This window comes from Apostichopus japonicus, chromosome 5 (assembly GCF_037975245.1).
Source record: "Apostichopus japonicus isolate 1M-3 chromosome 5, ASM3797524v1, whole genome shotgun sequence".
Lineage (NCBI taxonomy): Eukaryota > Metazoa > Echinodermata > Holothuroidea > Aspidochirotida > Stichopodidae > Apostichopus > Apostichopus japonicus.
Window position 1 is genome coordinate 5,329,360 of NC_092565.1, and position 16,664 is coordinate 5,346,023.

The 16,664-nt window shown below is 37.7% G+C and overlaps 1 protein-coding gene across 1 annotated transcript; it reads right to left on the reverse strand.

Moving 5' to 3' along the window:
• Window positions 1-22: 22 nt before the first annotated feature.
• Window positions 23-16,626, reverse strand: LOC139967399 (BLOC-3 complex member HPS1-like). The gene is made up of 16 exons (XM_071971145.1): window positions 16,418-16,626; window positions 15,393-15,511; window positions 14,591-14,746; window positions 13,751-13,872; window positions 13,124-13,235; window positions 12,635-12,777; window positions 11,655-11,745; window positions 10,939-11,058; window positions 9,894-10,091; window positions 9,104-9,277; window positions 8,428-8,592; window positions 5,727-5,812; window positions 3,516-3,855; window positions 3,126-3,239; window positions 2,782-2,864; window positions 23-2,231 (listed from the first exon to the last, which is right to left on the reverse strand). Exons 2-16 carry the CDS (start codon window positions 15,507-15,509, stop codon window positions 2,057-2,059), a joined length of 2,196 nt encoding a protein of 731 aa, XP_071827246.1. The 5' UTR covers window positions 15,510-15,511; window positions 16,418-16,626; the 3' UTR covers window positions 23-2,056.
• Between the last annotated feature and the right edge of the window lie 38 nt (window positions 16,627-16,664).

Genomic DNA, 16,664 nt, shown 5'->3' on the forward strand with positions numbered 1-16,664 from the left:
AGAAAAGACAAACAATAAGTGCTTTCATAGAATAAAATATATAATTTGAATGACATATTTCATTGTTAAAACTATACAAATAACATATTAAAAATGATATTGCACACACCTACTTTCTGTGTGACGAAATTTGAGTCCTTTTATTACCTATTGACAAATATTGAGTCTGCATCAAAGGATCTGTCTCTGCATGTTTTCTTGTGTAAACAAACAAGTTATTTAGTTTAGTTTAGTAGAAAAAAAGGATCAGGAGGGACAATCAAGTCCCCCATCAAGGACCCTATGGGGGGCAGAAAGAAACGAAGACATAAAAAATCAGACCCAATCACAATGCTTAAAGTGCTTGTCCAAAGCATTCTTAAACCCATTCACACTACTTGCAAGTACAACTTTCTCAGGCAACACGTTCCATTCATTCACAACCCTATTAGTAAAAAATTTAATTATGCCAAATATTTATAGGTTATACTTCATAGTCTAGAAGGATGGCACTGAATATCTATAACTCTCGATTTTTCTTGATAAATTCCTGCTTCAAATGTTATGAATATAGTCTAGCTTATTGATATTAACTTTATACATTAACCAAGTACAGGCTATTATAAGTTACAGTACAACTTAATTTAAAAAATATCCAAGTGTTTGTTTTCACCAAATAGACATCATGAATGGTAATAAAGTTTGGCCGCCTAATTTCTGTCTTAAAATCCGATAATTGAAATAAAAAAGGTATTGATAGAATTTAATAATAATATCTGTTTGTAATATTGCAATGATGTGATACTTATAGTTATGAGACTGAAGATGATATCTTAAAACTTGGAATGCTTAGTAAAATAATCACTTTTGACTACAATGGGTATGTATCAAATTCACTACAGCAATTTGTTTACACTGCATAATCCCCCCCCCCCTGAAATATAAAGAAAACTGTTGTATTACATCAGTCTCCAAATAGAAACCTGGTCCAATAACTCGCAAAATTGCCCAATTCTGCGGGTACAAGTCAGTCTCCCTGAGGTAATGCAATTAACTGTCTCACTTTGCTAGCCATGGGTGTTGCGTTTCACTCATAGTTGCTTTATCTTAAGTTCACTCAGGCCATTCGCAATTGCAATGACTGCCGATGATAAACAGTGATGTAGCAGTATAGCTCCCACACATGTGTAAAGCAATGAATTCCACCCAACCAAGATTAAGCGGGATTATATAGTTACAGTCTTGTGGTTTTTGCTTCATTAATTACTAGAGCCATTCCTTTGAAATATTTTTAAATAAATTAACATATTCCAGTTTTGACAAACAATGCCATCTCTCAATATGCTTATATTACGTTATCGAAACATTATCCAGTATTTTACAGATTCCCAATTTCGCTGGGTGTTACCTTGTTTTTTTTTACTGGTAAATGAACATGCTGCCTTGTTAAGATATGCCCAGTCACACTTCGCACTTTGTGTGCATAGCTTTGGTGAAGGTTTTGACCAGATGATATCAAAACATCATGACAGGTACAGTACTTTGAAACCATCACCTTTCATACATCTATATACATATATCTAGTGTGGCATTCTATTTCTATATGGGATATGTTTTCTACATGGGATATGTTTCTATATGGAATATGTTTCTATATGGACAGAAGGATGGTATAACGTTATGTATTAGAGAAGGATGAAACAACTAATGTAGGAAAAACATGACATCCAGTCTCTGGCTTGAACCCCTCTCGTCCAGACACTTACATACGGCCACATCTGAGTCTACCGGCAGTTAGGTCAGATAGCCAGCTCCGTACTCTCGTACCCCTGCTGTAATAAGTGGATTGTACTCCTGTCTGTCACACCACATATAGTGGGGTGGGACTGTGTATGGCGATATAAATCTGATCGGCGCCAAGTAGTTAAAAGATGTGCTCCTATCTGTGTCTTACAGACTCGAGGACACTCGGGACACACGTATGTAATCAAGTGTGTCTCCTTATCGAGCTGTTGCTAAATATTTATACAAAAGGTAGCAAATGTTCATCCCCCCCCCCCCCCATGTGACCATTTTCTCAGAGGAGATTTATGGCTGCTGCAGCAACACCACACGTCTCCCATAGGTATTCTCTCAGAACACGTGCTTGCTGGGCCACGACATTAAGAGGAACGATAGCGAGATGGAAGCAGTGCAGCTCGCAGCACCGGATCGAATCCGAGGAGCTTGGGAAGCCCTGATCGGTCAAGTACCTGGCGGAAGAGAAGCCACAAAAGAAAGGTGGTTGTGGGAAGAAACACGTAGGTTTCACACATAGGTCATTTGTGTAGTTTAGTTTAAAACAGTCTAGTTTTATATGACACCCAGCTCATTGGAAGCTACACGAGGACTCATCGGAAACCCAATCTTTGCGATGATTGTAAATGAACGCTGGCTAAATGACGGGGCTTCTATATTCAAACAAAGGTAAAACGTCCAAAGAAATATTAGACAAGAGTGGTCGAAGTTGTTAACATTTCCTGATCCCAAGGTTGTTGATAACACCACCTCAAATGATGGATGAGAGTATAACACCCCCATTCCCCCCCCCCCCCTCCCTTGCAACATCTAACAACTTTCTTGAAGATGACGGTTTCTAATTCAACTTGACATAACTATCTGGGGCACAGCTGTGGCCAATGCAGCTGAATCAAAACTAATGAGAGGCCAACAACATTCATCAAAACTAGACATATGAAAGGGAGGGACTAATCTTCTTTATGAAGCATAACGTCACATAGAAGTGGTTCATATAATACACACCTGAAGAAAACTTCCGCTTGCAGACCTGGATAATGTCCTTCTCTTGGTACTTTTGGTAGGTTAGGTGTCTGCAGGATATTGCCCTAGTGTATGGAGAAAGTCGTTAGAAGTTGCGTATTAATAAAGCGAGTCTTGGAACAAACGTCATGCCTCCTTCAACCGGGGTAATATATGGACTATTTATTTATATATATAGACTACTTTGCAATAGTGTTCAACATGTACAATACTCACAATACAGTTTCAACATTTGCTATACCCACCATACTATTCAATATGTGCTATTTACTCACCATTCTATTATGTGCTATTTACTCACCATACTATTCAAGCTATTTACTCACCATACTATTTTCAAAGTATATGAAGGATGACAACTGAAAGTCCCCACTCTCAAAATGAATTGTCGTATGCTCATTCTGGAAAAGTTGACGGGATCTTTCCAGAAAATTCCACACCTTATGATGAAACAGGACAAAGTATAATTAGTACATTTAAGTAAACATTTAGTTTCTTTCAGTTGCCTTTGCTTGGATCTTGCAACATGTATGTGTGTTTTCAAAGGTGTAATATCAACTTTTCAAATGGTTAAATCAATGTTATCAAATGCTATGCCATCGACATGCAGTTTCATTGAAAAAGAAATGTACATGTGCCTTTTGAAATAGATCCCATACAGAAGTTTCAAAAATAGTTTCACACCCCCCCCCCAAAAAAAAAACCCCCAAACATACCAAGCTTCGATGAGCATCTGTTTTGCTCTTCTTTTTGTCGAGACTGTAATCGATATTAATGGCGGGTGCCGTCAGCTGATTGGTGGTACGATCCACATGTATAAAGTGCACGAGTCCAGGATATTTATCTAAGTAAGTCATCATTGTCAAATTTTTCTCTCCTTTCACAGCCAGATAATCTTGGTAAAATTCCAACTTCTCCCTCGCTGACTTCTGGCATTGCAGATGGTCGTCCAAGTCCTTGGGCAAAATTTCCTGAACTAATTTCCGATGTTGTAGGAAAAGACCTTTAAACAGATTTTTCAGGGTTTTAATGAGGGACTCTGTTCCTGAACGAAAGCTGTGGACCAAAGGAAGACGTATAACTTCGTATTAATATATTTCTATCTTAACGTATTACGTATTAATATATTTCTTTATTTTGATAATTCTCATACTTAAGATTATTCTTATATTTTTGATAATTCTTTTATTTCCATTTTTATCTATTTTGTAGTTGTCTCCACTTTACAGCTTTAATTGTTTTGTATCTGTACATTTAATTGTTTTTGTATTGCTATGTTTTACTTTTTATGTATAACGTTTAGTGTAAAAAGCAGGGCCTTATTGGAAACCAGCTTTTGCTGAATAAGCAACCCTGGATAAAAATGCGAATAAATAAAAAAATAAAAAAAACTTTGATGAAATATATGAACAAAAGTCTCGTTCATCGGGACCATCTTTACAAAAGGAATCGGAGACAAGACTGCCACTAGCCCAGTGCTGGTTGCCGTTTTTCAAAGTCCTGGCTAAGTTCGGTCATTATGCTAAAATGTCTTGAATATTTTATTTTATTTACTTGTTTCGAAAATTGGTTATGGCATTGGCAAATGCTGATCTGAATGGTATCAACTTCTGATTGGTTGTGCTTGGGAAGTACTGACGGCCAGTTGATGGTAACTGCTGCAGACAAACACCTTGTGCTCAACTTTAGACATGGGTGATGCATTGTTTACCATTTTCATCAGAAAAGCCCTTCTAAATTCTAGCAAGTGGATCATAGTAAGTTGTCTGTGAATGTTATCATGGCACATGTTCTCCAAAAGCTTCAGTTTTATTTTATAATATTACTATTGTATTTTTGCCCCTTGATTTTGTGATACACTTGAAATCATTCTTTAGCTGTCATTGTTCTCTGTGTCAAGAATTTCTTCACTATGAAATTGGTTTCAAAGCATATTATTTTTCCATGGTGCAAAGAATACATTAAAACGTAGAGTAACTATCATGTTTTGCTATGATGGTATCAATAACAGGGCTGTTGCCAGATGCATTAATACAATATCACAAAATTTGGCAGTACAAAAAGCTGTTAGAATGTGGTTCCGTTTAAGAATTATACGTTTGGCAAGTAGGGATCTGCACAGCGTCTCTATGGGGTAAGAGGTCCACTTAGGTTGGATAAATGATGGATGCACAATGAATATGTGATATCCCAACCATATTCAGACTATTAAACATTCTGTGGGCTGGTGGTGAGTTCCTAATGTCATTTCCTCTTGACCTGTAAATCAGATAAGTATGAGTAAGAATAGGGGGGCGTTGTGGTCAAGTGGTTAAGGCAGTGGACTGGTGATCTAAGGATTACAGGTTCGAGCCCTGGCCAGATCATTGCTTTGTGTCCTTGGGCAAGGCACTTTATCTCCATTGCCTCTCTTTCACCCAGGTGTATAAATAGGGACTTGCGAGGTAACTTGTAAATATAGTGCGTGCGCCGGTTTGTGGCTGCACCCTATGGAACGTCCCCCGGGGGACACGTGGTTGTGGTGCACTGTGGTGCCCCAGGAGAGATTGATTGAATTGTGCACACTTTGGTGTGTAGGTGTGACAAGTTACCAATGACCAAGGCTAAGTTGTCAAAGCGCATAGAACTTGTGGATAATGCGCTATATAAGTAACGGCGTAAAAATAATAATAATAATAATAACGTATTGATCCTTAAAAGGAAACTAGTTTTTTACATGTATATGGTTTGGTTAAGTTTTGTCTGTTTTGCCTTGGGGGGAGGGGAGGGTGGGGGGGTGATGTATCATTATATATGACAACCCTCTGGACTTGTCTTTTAATAAACACCTACATTGTTTGTACGTTACACATGTTAGAACATTGCATTGATGGGTTTATAGCAAGATCAAAATAATGGAATAGACAATAGAAACACGTTTACATTACCTGTCTATAGAAACACTCTTATTCAAAAGGGCTTTGAAGTCCTTATATGAAGATAATATTTTATCGTGGAAGTCTTTGTTGCCAATCTGAAAGAAAACAGACACAATATGAAAGGAACTACTTCTAAAATGAATCGTTCTGAAGTGCTAAAAACGATTTTTAAATGGGTCGGCTAAACACTCTTCTCACCTGTCTGTCCATTTTCGAACCAACATAACCAATTTAAATACCAGATGTATAAACGTGTATCTTAATATGCCTCATTAAACACTGTGAGGAAAAGAAGGGAAGAGAAAGATGTTCTTCAGTGTAAGGTTTCAGATTATATTCCAGCACCATTTGGGCGGGAAGAAATATTTCCAGAGCATTCCCACATAATAGATCACTTCCATAAGTGACTAGAATAGATAGGAATGATATATTGTGAGAAATCATGTAAGGTTTTATAATTTGGTGGTTCCAGCAGCCATTCTCTTCTACATCTGTTTAATCCAGTTAATCTTTCCAACTTTTCTAAACAATTTCCTAGTCAGTTTTCCATCATCCATTTACAGAAAAAAACCAAAATTTCTCTAGAAATCCCTTCCCTGCTTCTGTCTGTGTTGTCCACAATGAAACTGTGGTATGATGTTTGCTCTTCACTGTATGCAGAGTGCCAGGTTTTTCTCCATAAAGTCTACAAGTAGCAGTCCACGACCTCTTAGGCTAACAAACCAACAGACCCTACCCAATCAGAGTCCACTCTCAAGAATGCATTCAATCTACCTTAGATCATGGCCACGATGTTAAAAGCAATGACATGATCGATCGCCTTCGGCAAGCCCCGAAAGCTGTCAATAAAGTTTCAACGTTAAAAGATATTCATGTGTAAAAGTAAGTTGGCCTGACGTTTCGATCCTAGCAGGATCTTCTTCAGAGGCTAAATGACAAGTTACAGTAACAGAGGGGACAAAAACACGCACAGAATACAGACAGGTTAATGAGCACAGTGAACACAATGAGATGGATGAAAGGGGATTATAAGTAGAAAGCAACAGGAGAAGAGGAGAGGAAGGAGATAAACTGTGGAGGGACAAAGAGAGGATTAAAGGCACAGGGTAGGGAATAAACTGGAGAGGGACAAAGACAGAAAGGTGTGAAGAAAAATGGAGGGGAAGAGAGCTGTGAGAAGAAGAGTGAAAGGGGGGGGGGAGGGAGAAAGGGGAGAAGGAGTAGGGAACAGAGGAAAGTTAGTCATGTCCTTCCTGAATGTTCAGCCCATGAGGTTGAATGGTACGGAGGCGTTGCATCCAGAGCCTCTCTCTGCTGATTCGTACTAGGTCAGGACGGCTACCTAAGGATTCAATCCCCTGTAGGGACATGTCGTTAATGGTATGGTTGGGAAGGTTAAAATGTTCTCCAACTGGGGTCTCAGTCTTCATGGTGTTGACTGTGGATCTTTGACCATAGAATCGCTTCTTGAGGGTGGTTTTGGTTTCGCCAACATACTGGATGCCGCAAACTCTACAAGAGATCAGATAGATGACATTGGTGGTAGTGCAAGTGATGTGACCCTTAGTCTTGTGTGTGAGTTGCATGCTGTGGCTGGTGATGGAATTGGATTCAACAATGTGGTGGCTGCAGACGATGCATCTCGAAGTACGATCACATTTGAAGGTACCATGCTGAATGGGTGTGGGGTTAGAAGTTAGAGGTGGAACAGCAGCGCGTACAAGAAGGTCTCGTAGGTTGCGTGGTCGTCTGTAGGCGATGATGGGTTTTTCAGGGACGGCTCGTTGGAGTCTATCTGAAGTGAGGAGAATGTTGTGGTTGTTAGAGGTGATTTTCTGAAGGGGAGGAAGATTTGGGTGGAAAGTAACAACCAGGGGCAGCTTGTTGTCGCAATCTCGTCCCTTTTTGTCCTTCACTGCCAAAGTAGATGATCTGGAAAGGGAGCGGACTCTCTGAATGGCTTCACGCACCCTTCTGGCACTATGGCCCCTGGCAATAAGGTGTTTTTCCAAAGCATCTGTATGGCGAATGAAAGAGGAATTGTTAGAGCAAATGCAACGAAGACGAAGTGCTTGACTGTAGGCAATTCCAGACTTGCAGTGACGGGGATGGCAGCTTGAAGAATGGAGATACTGGTGTGTGTCTGTGGGCTTGGTGTATAAGTCTGTAGAGAGAGAACCGTGTTCCTTGCGAACAGTCACATCGAGAAAGTTAACCTGTTGGTGAGAGTAATCAGAGGTGAATTTGATGGTGCTGTGGAAAGAATTGATGTGATTGATGAAGGTGAGCAGGCTATCCTCATCACTGGTCCAAATGAAGAAGATGTCATCAATGTAGCGCCACCAGATTAGGGGACGGCAGGGAGCCGTACTGAGCATGTGTTCTTCAAGGCTAGACATAAACAGACATGCAAAGGAAGGAGCCATCCTGGTTCCCATGGCAGTCCCGTGTCTTTGAAGGTAATGCTTGTCCATGAACGTGAAGTTGTTTTTGGTGAGAACCTGTTGCATGAGAGCTTTGATGTCAGAGATGGGTGGACAAGGGTGGACCTTCTTAGACAGGGCTGCACACGTGGCTGCGATACCTTCAGCATGAGGGATGTTAGTGTACAGAGAAGTACAAAAAAAAGATATTCATGAATGAAATAGAGGGCCCATTGAATGAAATAGAGGGCCCATTGAGAATAAAGTAGAATTGTTTCTGTCCTCACTTTGTTACTTTTCATGTATCCTATTATCTCCTTCTCCACCACATCCTCCAGCTTGCTCATCAGGTTATGCTTCGGTCCTTTCTGAATCACCTCATCTCGTTTCTGATAGACCTTCTCCACCAAGTCCAGGGCATCAATGATGTCAACTCCTAGGCTGCTTCTTCTCTGTAACCATGACAACAATGGAAAACAAGACAATACAAAAATTAAGTTCCTTTACCAAAAAAAAAACAGAAAAACATCTAATGATCAAATTAAATGGTCAGCGATTTCACCGAACCTATCGAGTGTTATGCAATATACTTTAATTGTTAATTCATCAAACTTACACATACTTCTAGACATGTTATCCCATGTAATGGTTAACAAGCGATAATAACTGACTTCCATTTCACTCCTTATTATATATGTATTTTTTTTGGACAGACACTTTTCATAAAAATAAACCACATGTAACAAGCAAATCAGATATTTTAAAGTTTTGAGTCAACATTGTAATGGGATCAAAACTTGATCAAAATCAACAAATCCCCAATTTCTTGAAAGATTAAATTGTGCGCGTAGTATTAAATAAACTCTGGATCCATTTTGTTCAGTCATTCAATACCAAACATGACTATTTTTTCTTTTCAATGATCATCAAAAGAGATAGGTCTTTTAGTTTCTTTCAAAATACCTCGGTGGCCACAATCACCATGTTGATACCGGGAAGAACAGGGATCAAAGTAAGTCGATGAGGAACAAATTTCTTGTTCAGTTGTTGGAGAAAAACACTGAGTTGAAACCCTTCCTCGGGGCAACTTAGTTTTGCTCTTCTGGGAGCTTCCTCTTTCTGAGGGTTCTCCTCCATCTGTAAACAAAAGAAGAAAAAATGATACAAAAAGATTTCCCTACAACAGAAGAAGCTGGTTAGAGGAAGATGACATAAATTGTCTGAAGAACAACTGGCGCAAGTTGTGTCGAATGTTGAGTCCAATGAAATTTTTGGCCTAGCTTGAGTCACGGTTTGTTTGGTTTACTAGTCTCTATATCATTATGGTTATAGGCCCGTGATGACATACAGACAGTACACCGAAACAACGGCTTTTGGTTTTAAGTTTGAAATTGAAACGATAATATAATTTGAATCTTTTACACTTCTGTAGTGAGAAACATGTTTTTATTTTTTATATATGTTTGCCTGGCAAGATCAATTTCTAAGTCACTTCCTTTTTGACACGATGAATGTAATTGCGGAGAAGCTTCGATTCGCCAGAGATAACAGAAACAGAGCAAACTTTACATCACAAATTACGTCACAAATGACTACTCAATACACTATTCTCTAGATGAATAAACTTCAGCATTTGATATCACCGGAACAGAACAAGTTGGAATGACAAATTTTTTCTCTCTACATTTCCTGTAGATATGTATGCCTTCTTAATCTAAAGTTTGTGGTAGTATCTCTTGACATCAGGACTCACCTTGACTGGCTTCACATCTGCTTCAGCTTTCGGAGTGCTGTAATGGTCTGGAGAATTCCCGAGGCTTCCTGGGAGCGGTCTCCCCGATGGAGTCTTAACAGATGTCGACGCTCCTCCCTCAGCTGCTGGTTTTCCATCCTCTTCGTGATCAGAGTGAAATGGAGAATTACCTTGATTGGGACTGTAATAAGTTGAAGACTGCAAAGAGAAAAGATTTAGTTTGCTTCTGTTTAACTTTCTGTTCCAGTTTTGATAATTTCTTTCAAGTGATGTCCGATTAATGCAACGTCTCTTCATGGGCTGAGGAGTTGCATTGAATAGTGTTTCGAGGGAGAATGAATGGCAGTGACAGATCTGCCTTGTAATTATCTGAATATTCATCCACAAGTAATTATCTGAATATTCATCCACAAGTAATTATCTGAATATTCATCCACAAGTAATTATCTGAATATTCATCCACAAGTAATTATCTGAATATTCATCCACAATTAATTTTCTGAATATTCATCCACAAGTACTTATCTGAATATTCATCCACAAGTAATTATCTGAATATTCATCCACAATTAATTTTCTGAATATTCATCCACAAGTACTTATCTGAATATTCATCTAAAAGTAATAATCTGAATATTCATCCACAATTAATTATCTGGAATATTCATCCACAATTAATTATCTGGAATATTCATCCACAATTAATTATCTGAATATTCATCCACAATTAATTATCTGAATATTCATGAACATTTTATGAGCTACTGCATGGCTTCATGGCCCTTGTGATTGACTGACTTCATTCTACCAAACATAAAACATGTGTTTTATGTCACACTACAAAACTGTGAAATGTGAACTTGCATCAGATTACACAAGAAACTCTGTTACTTCCATATAAATGTCGAGTTAGACAATACCAATTATTGTTGTGTGTGTGAAAAATGCTTGGGAAGAGAAGATTAGGTAAGTTAGAAGATACCCGTTTCAAATTTGAATATAATTCTGGCACTTAGAGACACATAAGTTCTCCATCAATACTCACATTGTCTGATCTGTTGTCTTCAGTCGCACTGGTGTAGTCTTCCCCAACATAGAACTGAGAGGATCCAACCTTTCTACCCGCTTCTCCAACATTCATGCCCTTCAGAAAATTTTCACTCCCCTGTCAGAAGAGAGAATCAAAATCTTAATAAATTTAGATATAATAATCCAGGAAGAGAAATCACATTAAATCCATCAACTTTTGCAAAATTTGCAAATTTCCAACAGGACTTAACTGACAAGAATACATCTCGACAAGATGTCTAACATATCGTAGATATGTCTGGATGATCCAAAACAGTTCCTATCAAAAATACCAAGACAATATACACAAACTCTACTCTTATAAATGCAATGAAAACACTGGCTGTGACTTTCTTACATCCTGCTCAACTTCTGACAACCAACAAAATCTGTTTTGGTTGTTGTAAAAAGTACTTTGTGAATAGAGAGATATTTCCTAACGTGAACTGATCTAAAGTGAATTTAAGAGGGACAAAACTACTGCTATTCAACACATGTTTAGTGCATTCCATATTGTCCAATATAAATACATCTGGAAGTTGACATTTCAGTAACTTTAATATAAACCAAGTTACTTGTATCACCATTTTATACATTCAACATAATATATGGGGGGTGGGGAGGGGAGGGGGTTGGGGAGAAAGGGATTGAATATTCGACATCCACTTCAAAGACATTTTGCTAAGATTGTACCTCTGAAAATGTCCTCTGAGAAGGATAAAACGTCTCGGTTATCATTGTTATCATCAGGATGTTGGACGGTGATAGATCAGCAGCATTTTGACTGTAAGAGAAATCAGAAAAGAGGAATCATGATAAAAACATTTGTCATGTGTATGGACACCAGCTTTCTGAGTTAAGTCAGAGATTTTTCTTCGAAACCAATTGAGAAAACAAAGACATATGAAGGGTTAATGGGTGAGTATAGGGTTGTGGTGGGGGTGGGGGGGCAGATGGTATTAAAAGCAGGGTACTGATCCCCATTCATCTAAACTTGCCTGCACGCTCAGTTGTCTGCTTCACAGGTGCTGCCAGACATGTTCTTGAGGAGTTTAGCAAAATTTTCCAATTTGTGAGCCTCTTTTTAACAAGCCAGGAAGACCTCAAACTCAAAAGTGAATAATCTTCTTACTCTGGTTTTATTGTGAACTTGTGACAGGTAATAAAGGTCTCTATGCATGCCCTTAGTGACTCCTTATTCTCTCTCTGTAGAAAATAATTGACTAGTTACTTGTCTATTTGACAAGAAACAAGCCTAGACATGAATTCCAAGAATAATAGGGAGCACCTAATTTATATGGTTCCACATACTCCGTATCTTTTTCATTCTTTCTTCAGGTAAAACCTGTGAACCTGGCGAATACCTGGATATTCAAGAAAACCAGGATTGCCTACCCTGCGAGGAAGGAACATATTCCCTTGGGGGTTGGGAAAGATTTGACACGTGGGGCACACTCCCTGTTGGACTTTGACGTCGATGTGGAGTTAGATGGCTGGTGGGATGACGAAGATGCCAATTGTTCTGGGTGAGACAAAGATGCCAATTGTTGTACCTTCTATACAGGATACCTCCATAATTATATCAATAATAGATCTAGGGGCTTCCCCTCTGTATGAACTTCAAGAAACATTCCTCTAACTCTGGTGCTCTATACTCTGGCCTCAATACTTACCTAGAAAATAGAGCTAAGAGCTTCCCCTTGACAAGAAGCAAAGCATGAACTCTATGTCTGTCCCCAGATGAGGTTAGGGCTTTCTCCAACAATTGGATACAGATGCCGTTAAGAAACTGGTTCACATTTAGTCTCTCAACAGCCTGTTAGTAAGAAAAACAAGACTTGTGTGAAAAGACAATCTGTAGATGGGTGATGATTGCACCTGACTTTAAAAAAAGTAAACAAATCACATGGAGGTAAAATACAAAATTAGATACTAAACCAATAAGATACAAGATACAATGCCAAGTGCTTAAATAAGAAACAAATCACATGGAGTGAAAGTACAAAATTAGATACTAAACCAATAAGATACAATGCCAAGTGCTTTAATAAATAACAACAACAACAAAAACTTCTTAATAACTGCACAAAAAAAAAAAATCTGAAAGACTAATTATATCACAGTTAGTACATTTAAATTATTTTCATGCTTCCTTGACAAACCTCCATTAGGAAGCTCTGTTCCACATGATATAAATAGACCCATGTGTCCAACATCCTTGTGATAGAATTCCACATTTCAATCTGTATCGCTCTCTCATTGTTACATCGAAGCCTGCAGAGATGAAAAAGATATGCATCAATCCACTCAGAGGTATTCGTGGGAGAGAAAAATCAAATAATAAAAATCATAAAATGTTGTTGCTCTATTTGATATGATAACCAAACTTATGAAATATGAAACATCAGAGGGTTAGAATTGCAATTTTTAAAGTTTGTTCCCATCAATAGTCCATCATTTGAGAGTCTTGCAATAAGCGTAAAAGTGCATTGTAAAAAGTCTGTCCCTTAAAAAAGACTGACTTTTATGTTTCTTTTCAAGAAATAACATTATTCAGAATCATGCAATGGATTATGTTTGACATCATTTGGCATATCTTTTAGAAACTTCCTGACATTTGTTGAGTCATGTTTATCCCTATTTTGTTTGTTTGTTATAGTTCCAAATCCCCCTGCATACTTTTCACATAAATAATTACAACACATAGTAACCTTCCCCCCCCCTTCCCCTCCTCCACCCCCACTGACTAAATCAATCCCTGTTCCCCCATGATATAACCATTTACTTACCCCTCTGGGTTTGGACCAAAGAGAAATGCTATCATCCTTTGCAATATAAAGATTTTATGCAGGAGGAATTGTTCCTTTTCTGTTCCATCTCCATTTATAGCTACGAAAATGTGATCGTTATACTGTATTTGGAGAAAAATGAGACCAATTTTGCGAGTATGAATTGGTTCAAAGTACAAATTAAATTCCACCAGATGTATCATTATGATGAGTACTGCAGTACAAATGAGTGGAGACAAAGATCAATATAAAACCTAAATGAAAAAATAAATATTCCGTCCATCCATTTTTTTTGTGGAATGCTTTATTATGAAACATTATTATATCAATTGTTCCTGCATGTACCATTGGCTTTATAGGTTTTATGCTATTATTTAGTCAATCACTTGCAGTTTTTTATTTATTTTATGTATCTTTACTTTATATGATATTTCTACAATTTAATCGCTTTCTTGTATAAAGACAGCAGACTTGCTATCTCTAACAAACATGATCATTGATCATAAATGATATAACAGCAGATTTGTGGTTGGCAGGGCTTTAATAGTTTTATGGATGCTTCCTAGTTAATATCCTTGACTGCTATTCTATGATTTGCAAAGTAGCAAAGTTATCAATCTTTAAACTGGAAAGTGTGACTGCATTCTCTCGCTTCTAAAAACAAAGAAAGAAAGAACTTTATCTTTCCTACCACATGAAGGATAGATCTGCCTGTGCTTCACATGGAATCTGATTGCAAAACCAGCCTTACAATAGGTATTCAGAAATATTGCCAAACTTTGACCATACCCAGAGAAAATTATAAAGATTTTTCGGGAAATAGTCGAATAAATCTCTGACCTGTCTTATAACGATGATGCTTCCATCTTCAGCCTGGAGTGACTGATATGGACAATTGAGCATGGATGACAGAGCTTGCTGAGAGGCGATCAGAGATTGGAAGTATTGAACCAAGATGTTGAGGTCCACTTGATTATAGGCTGACAGATTCCCTTCCTGTAGAAATAAACAGAGACAAAATTCAGGTGATAAAAGCAGAATAAATAACCTATAGAAAATGGATAAATTTATCACTTCATACAAAAAATAACTATGAAATACTTTCTTGCTAGTAAATTAACGTACACAGGATATTATGAAGGCAAAGTTTCTCATATAGCAGCCATGAACGGTATTAATATTACATGAAGGCATAAATTGTAAAGTCTTTGGAAACATTAAGCTCCTTTTAGAATACTTAGTTCAAGTCACCATATAATCTATAAAGATTTTATATATTGCTTTATGAGTTAAGAATGCTTAAATTTTCTGAAAGTATTTAACAGTGTCTTATTAATCCCCAAGTTACCCAAATAATGGGCATGCAATAAGTTAAATGTTCCAGTGAATAAATGTGCTTCTTGGGTGGCAATAAAAGTATCTCAAACTTTGATTATTAGTCACCAGAGTCTTGGGGTATTTTTAAAGGCATATTTTGGGTCAAAATACTGATGTCCCATACTCAACTTTGAGTGAGATATGATGTTAGGCTATGATATTAACTCAGCTAAATCAGTTAGGTATGATATTAACTCAGTTAGCTAAATCAGTTAGCTATATTAGCTATGACATTAACTCTGTTAGCTGTGATGCATTGACTCACCTGTTGCCATCCACTTTGTTTGGCTTTCTTGTTAATGTTGTTACAAAATTCCTCATCTCCAGAAAAGTAAGCAATATCAGGAAGATTCGGATTGCAGACGACTACTAAGGCACGCATGTCTGTATCGATAAACAAAAAGAAACTGGATTGGCCTAGGAAATGTAAGCTCTTAATAAACTAGAAGCAAATTTACGTCCATTTCTGTAAACTGTATGATTTTGCGACAAGTTCCATAGAGCACATAGTTGCAAACGTATAGAATTAAATAGTACAATTTCGATACAGTTTTGGATAAGAGGCTGGGGGAAAAGATCATACAAACATTATGATGGTGTGCTTGTTTGCACAGTGGTAAAATAGTTTGCGTATAAATGCGTATAAGTACATTTTTAAGTTTATGTTTAACTGTAGGGTTTCGTTGAACATTGGTTGTCTATTTTTCTTGGATTCCCTTGGTAACTGAATAATGTGAATCATTTTCTTATTCACCGACAGCCAGAGGAATAGTGCAAGCCCTGCAGCGCTAGTCCAGGTTAATCTGGCTGATGGTGAAATAAGCTAATACATTCAAATTTTTTACAAAGTGGCTATTCTTACGACTGTTCGTAAGAATAATTTCCGATTACGCATGCGCAGTTGCTATTTTTATGACAGGAGTACTATTTTTTACGACCAGGAGTAACAATAATTTCCGGTTAGGGTTAGTGTTAGGGTTAGGATTGGGGTTTAGGGTTAAAGTTAGGGTTAGGGCTACCCCTACTACACGCGCAGTTGCTTTATTTACTTTGCTGCGCTTGAATTCGCCTTTGTCGTAAGAATAGTTTATAAATAATTGTTACGACTAGTCGTAAGAATAGCCACGGCCAATTTTTTAACGTGCAGTTGGATGTGTAATGACTCAATGAGGGTACTGTCACTTTTTTCATCTTGTCAAATGAAGAGCATGACATATTTCAATTATAGTACTGGCCTAAAATTTAGCGTCATATTCATAGCGCAACTGCTTACACTAACGTAGTTCATACCTGCATCCAGTCACATGAACGTTCACCAAATTTCTTGTACTTTTGCAGGTTAGCTTAACAAAATCAAAGCCAATATTTTGTACTGGTCAAGTATTCGAAGTTACCAGAACTAAAGTAACGAGCTGCATCATTTCTAAGCAACTCTCACTGATTTATTGGCAAGGTCTTAGAATATTATGGGTAGTTCCGATCCCACCTCAAGATATATTTTGGTAGATCGTTGATTGCGCAACATATAATCACGGAT

Excerpts from the sequence above, each read along its gene's own strand:
- LOC139967399 (XM_071971145.1), bottom strand. The coding sequence starts at position 15,509 with ATGCGTGCCTTAGTAGTCGTCTGCAATCCGAATCTTCCTGATATTGCT. Across the intron at positions 10,092-10,938 it reads AAGACAACAGATCAGACAAT|TCTTCAACTTATTACAGTCC; the intron begins GTGAGTATTGAT and ends TTCTCTTTGCAG. Across the intron at positions 8,593-9,103 it reads TGGTGATTGTGGCCACCGAG|AGAAGAAGCAGCCTAGGAGT; the intron begins GTATTTTGAAAG and ends TCATGGTTACAG.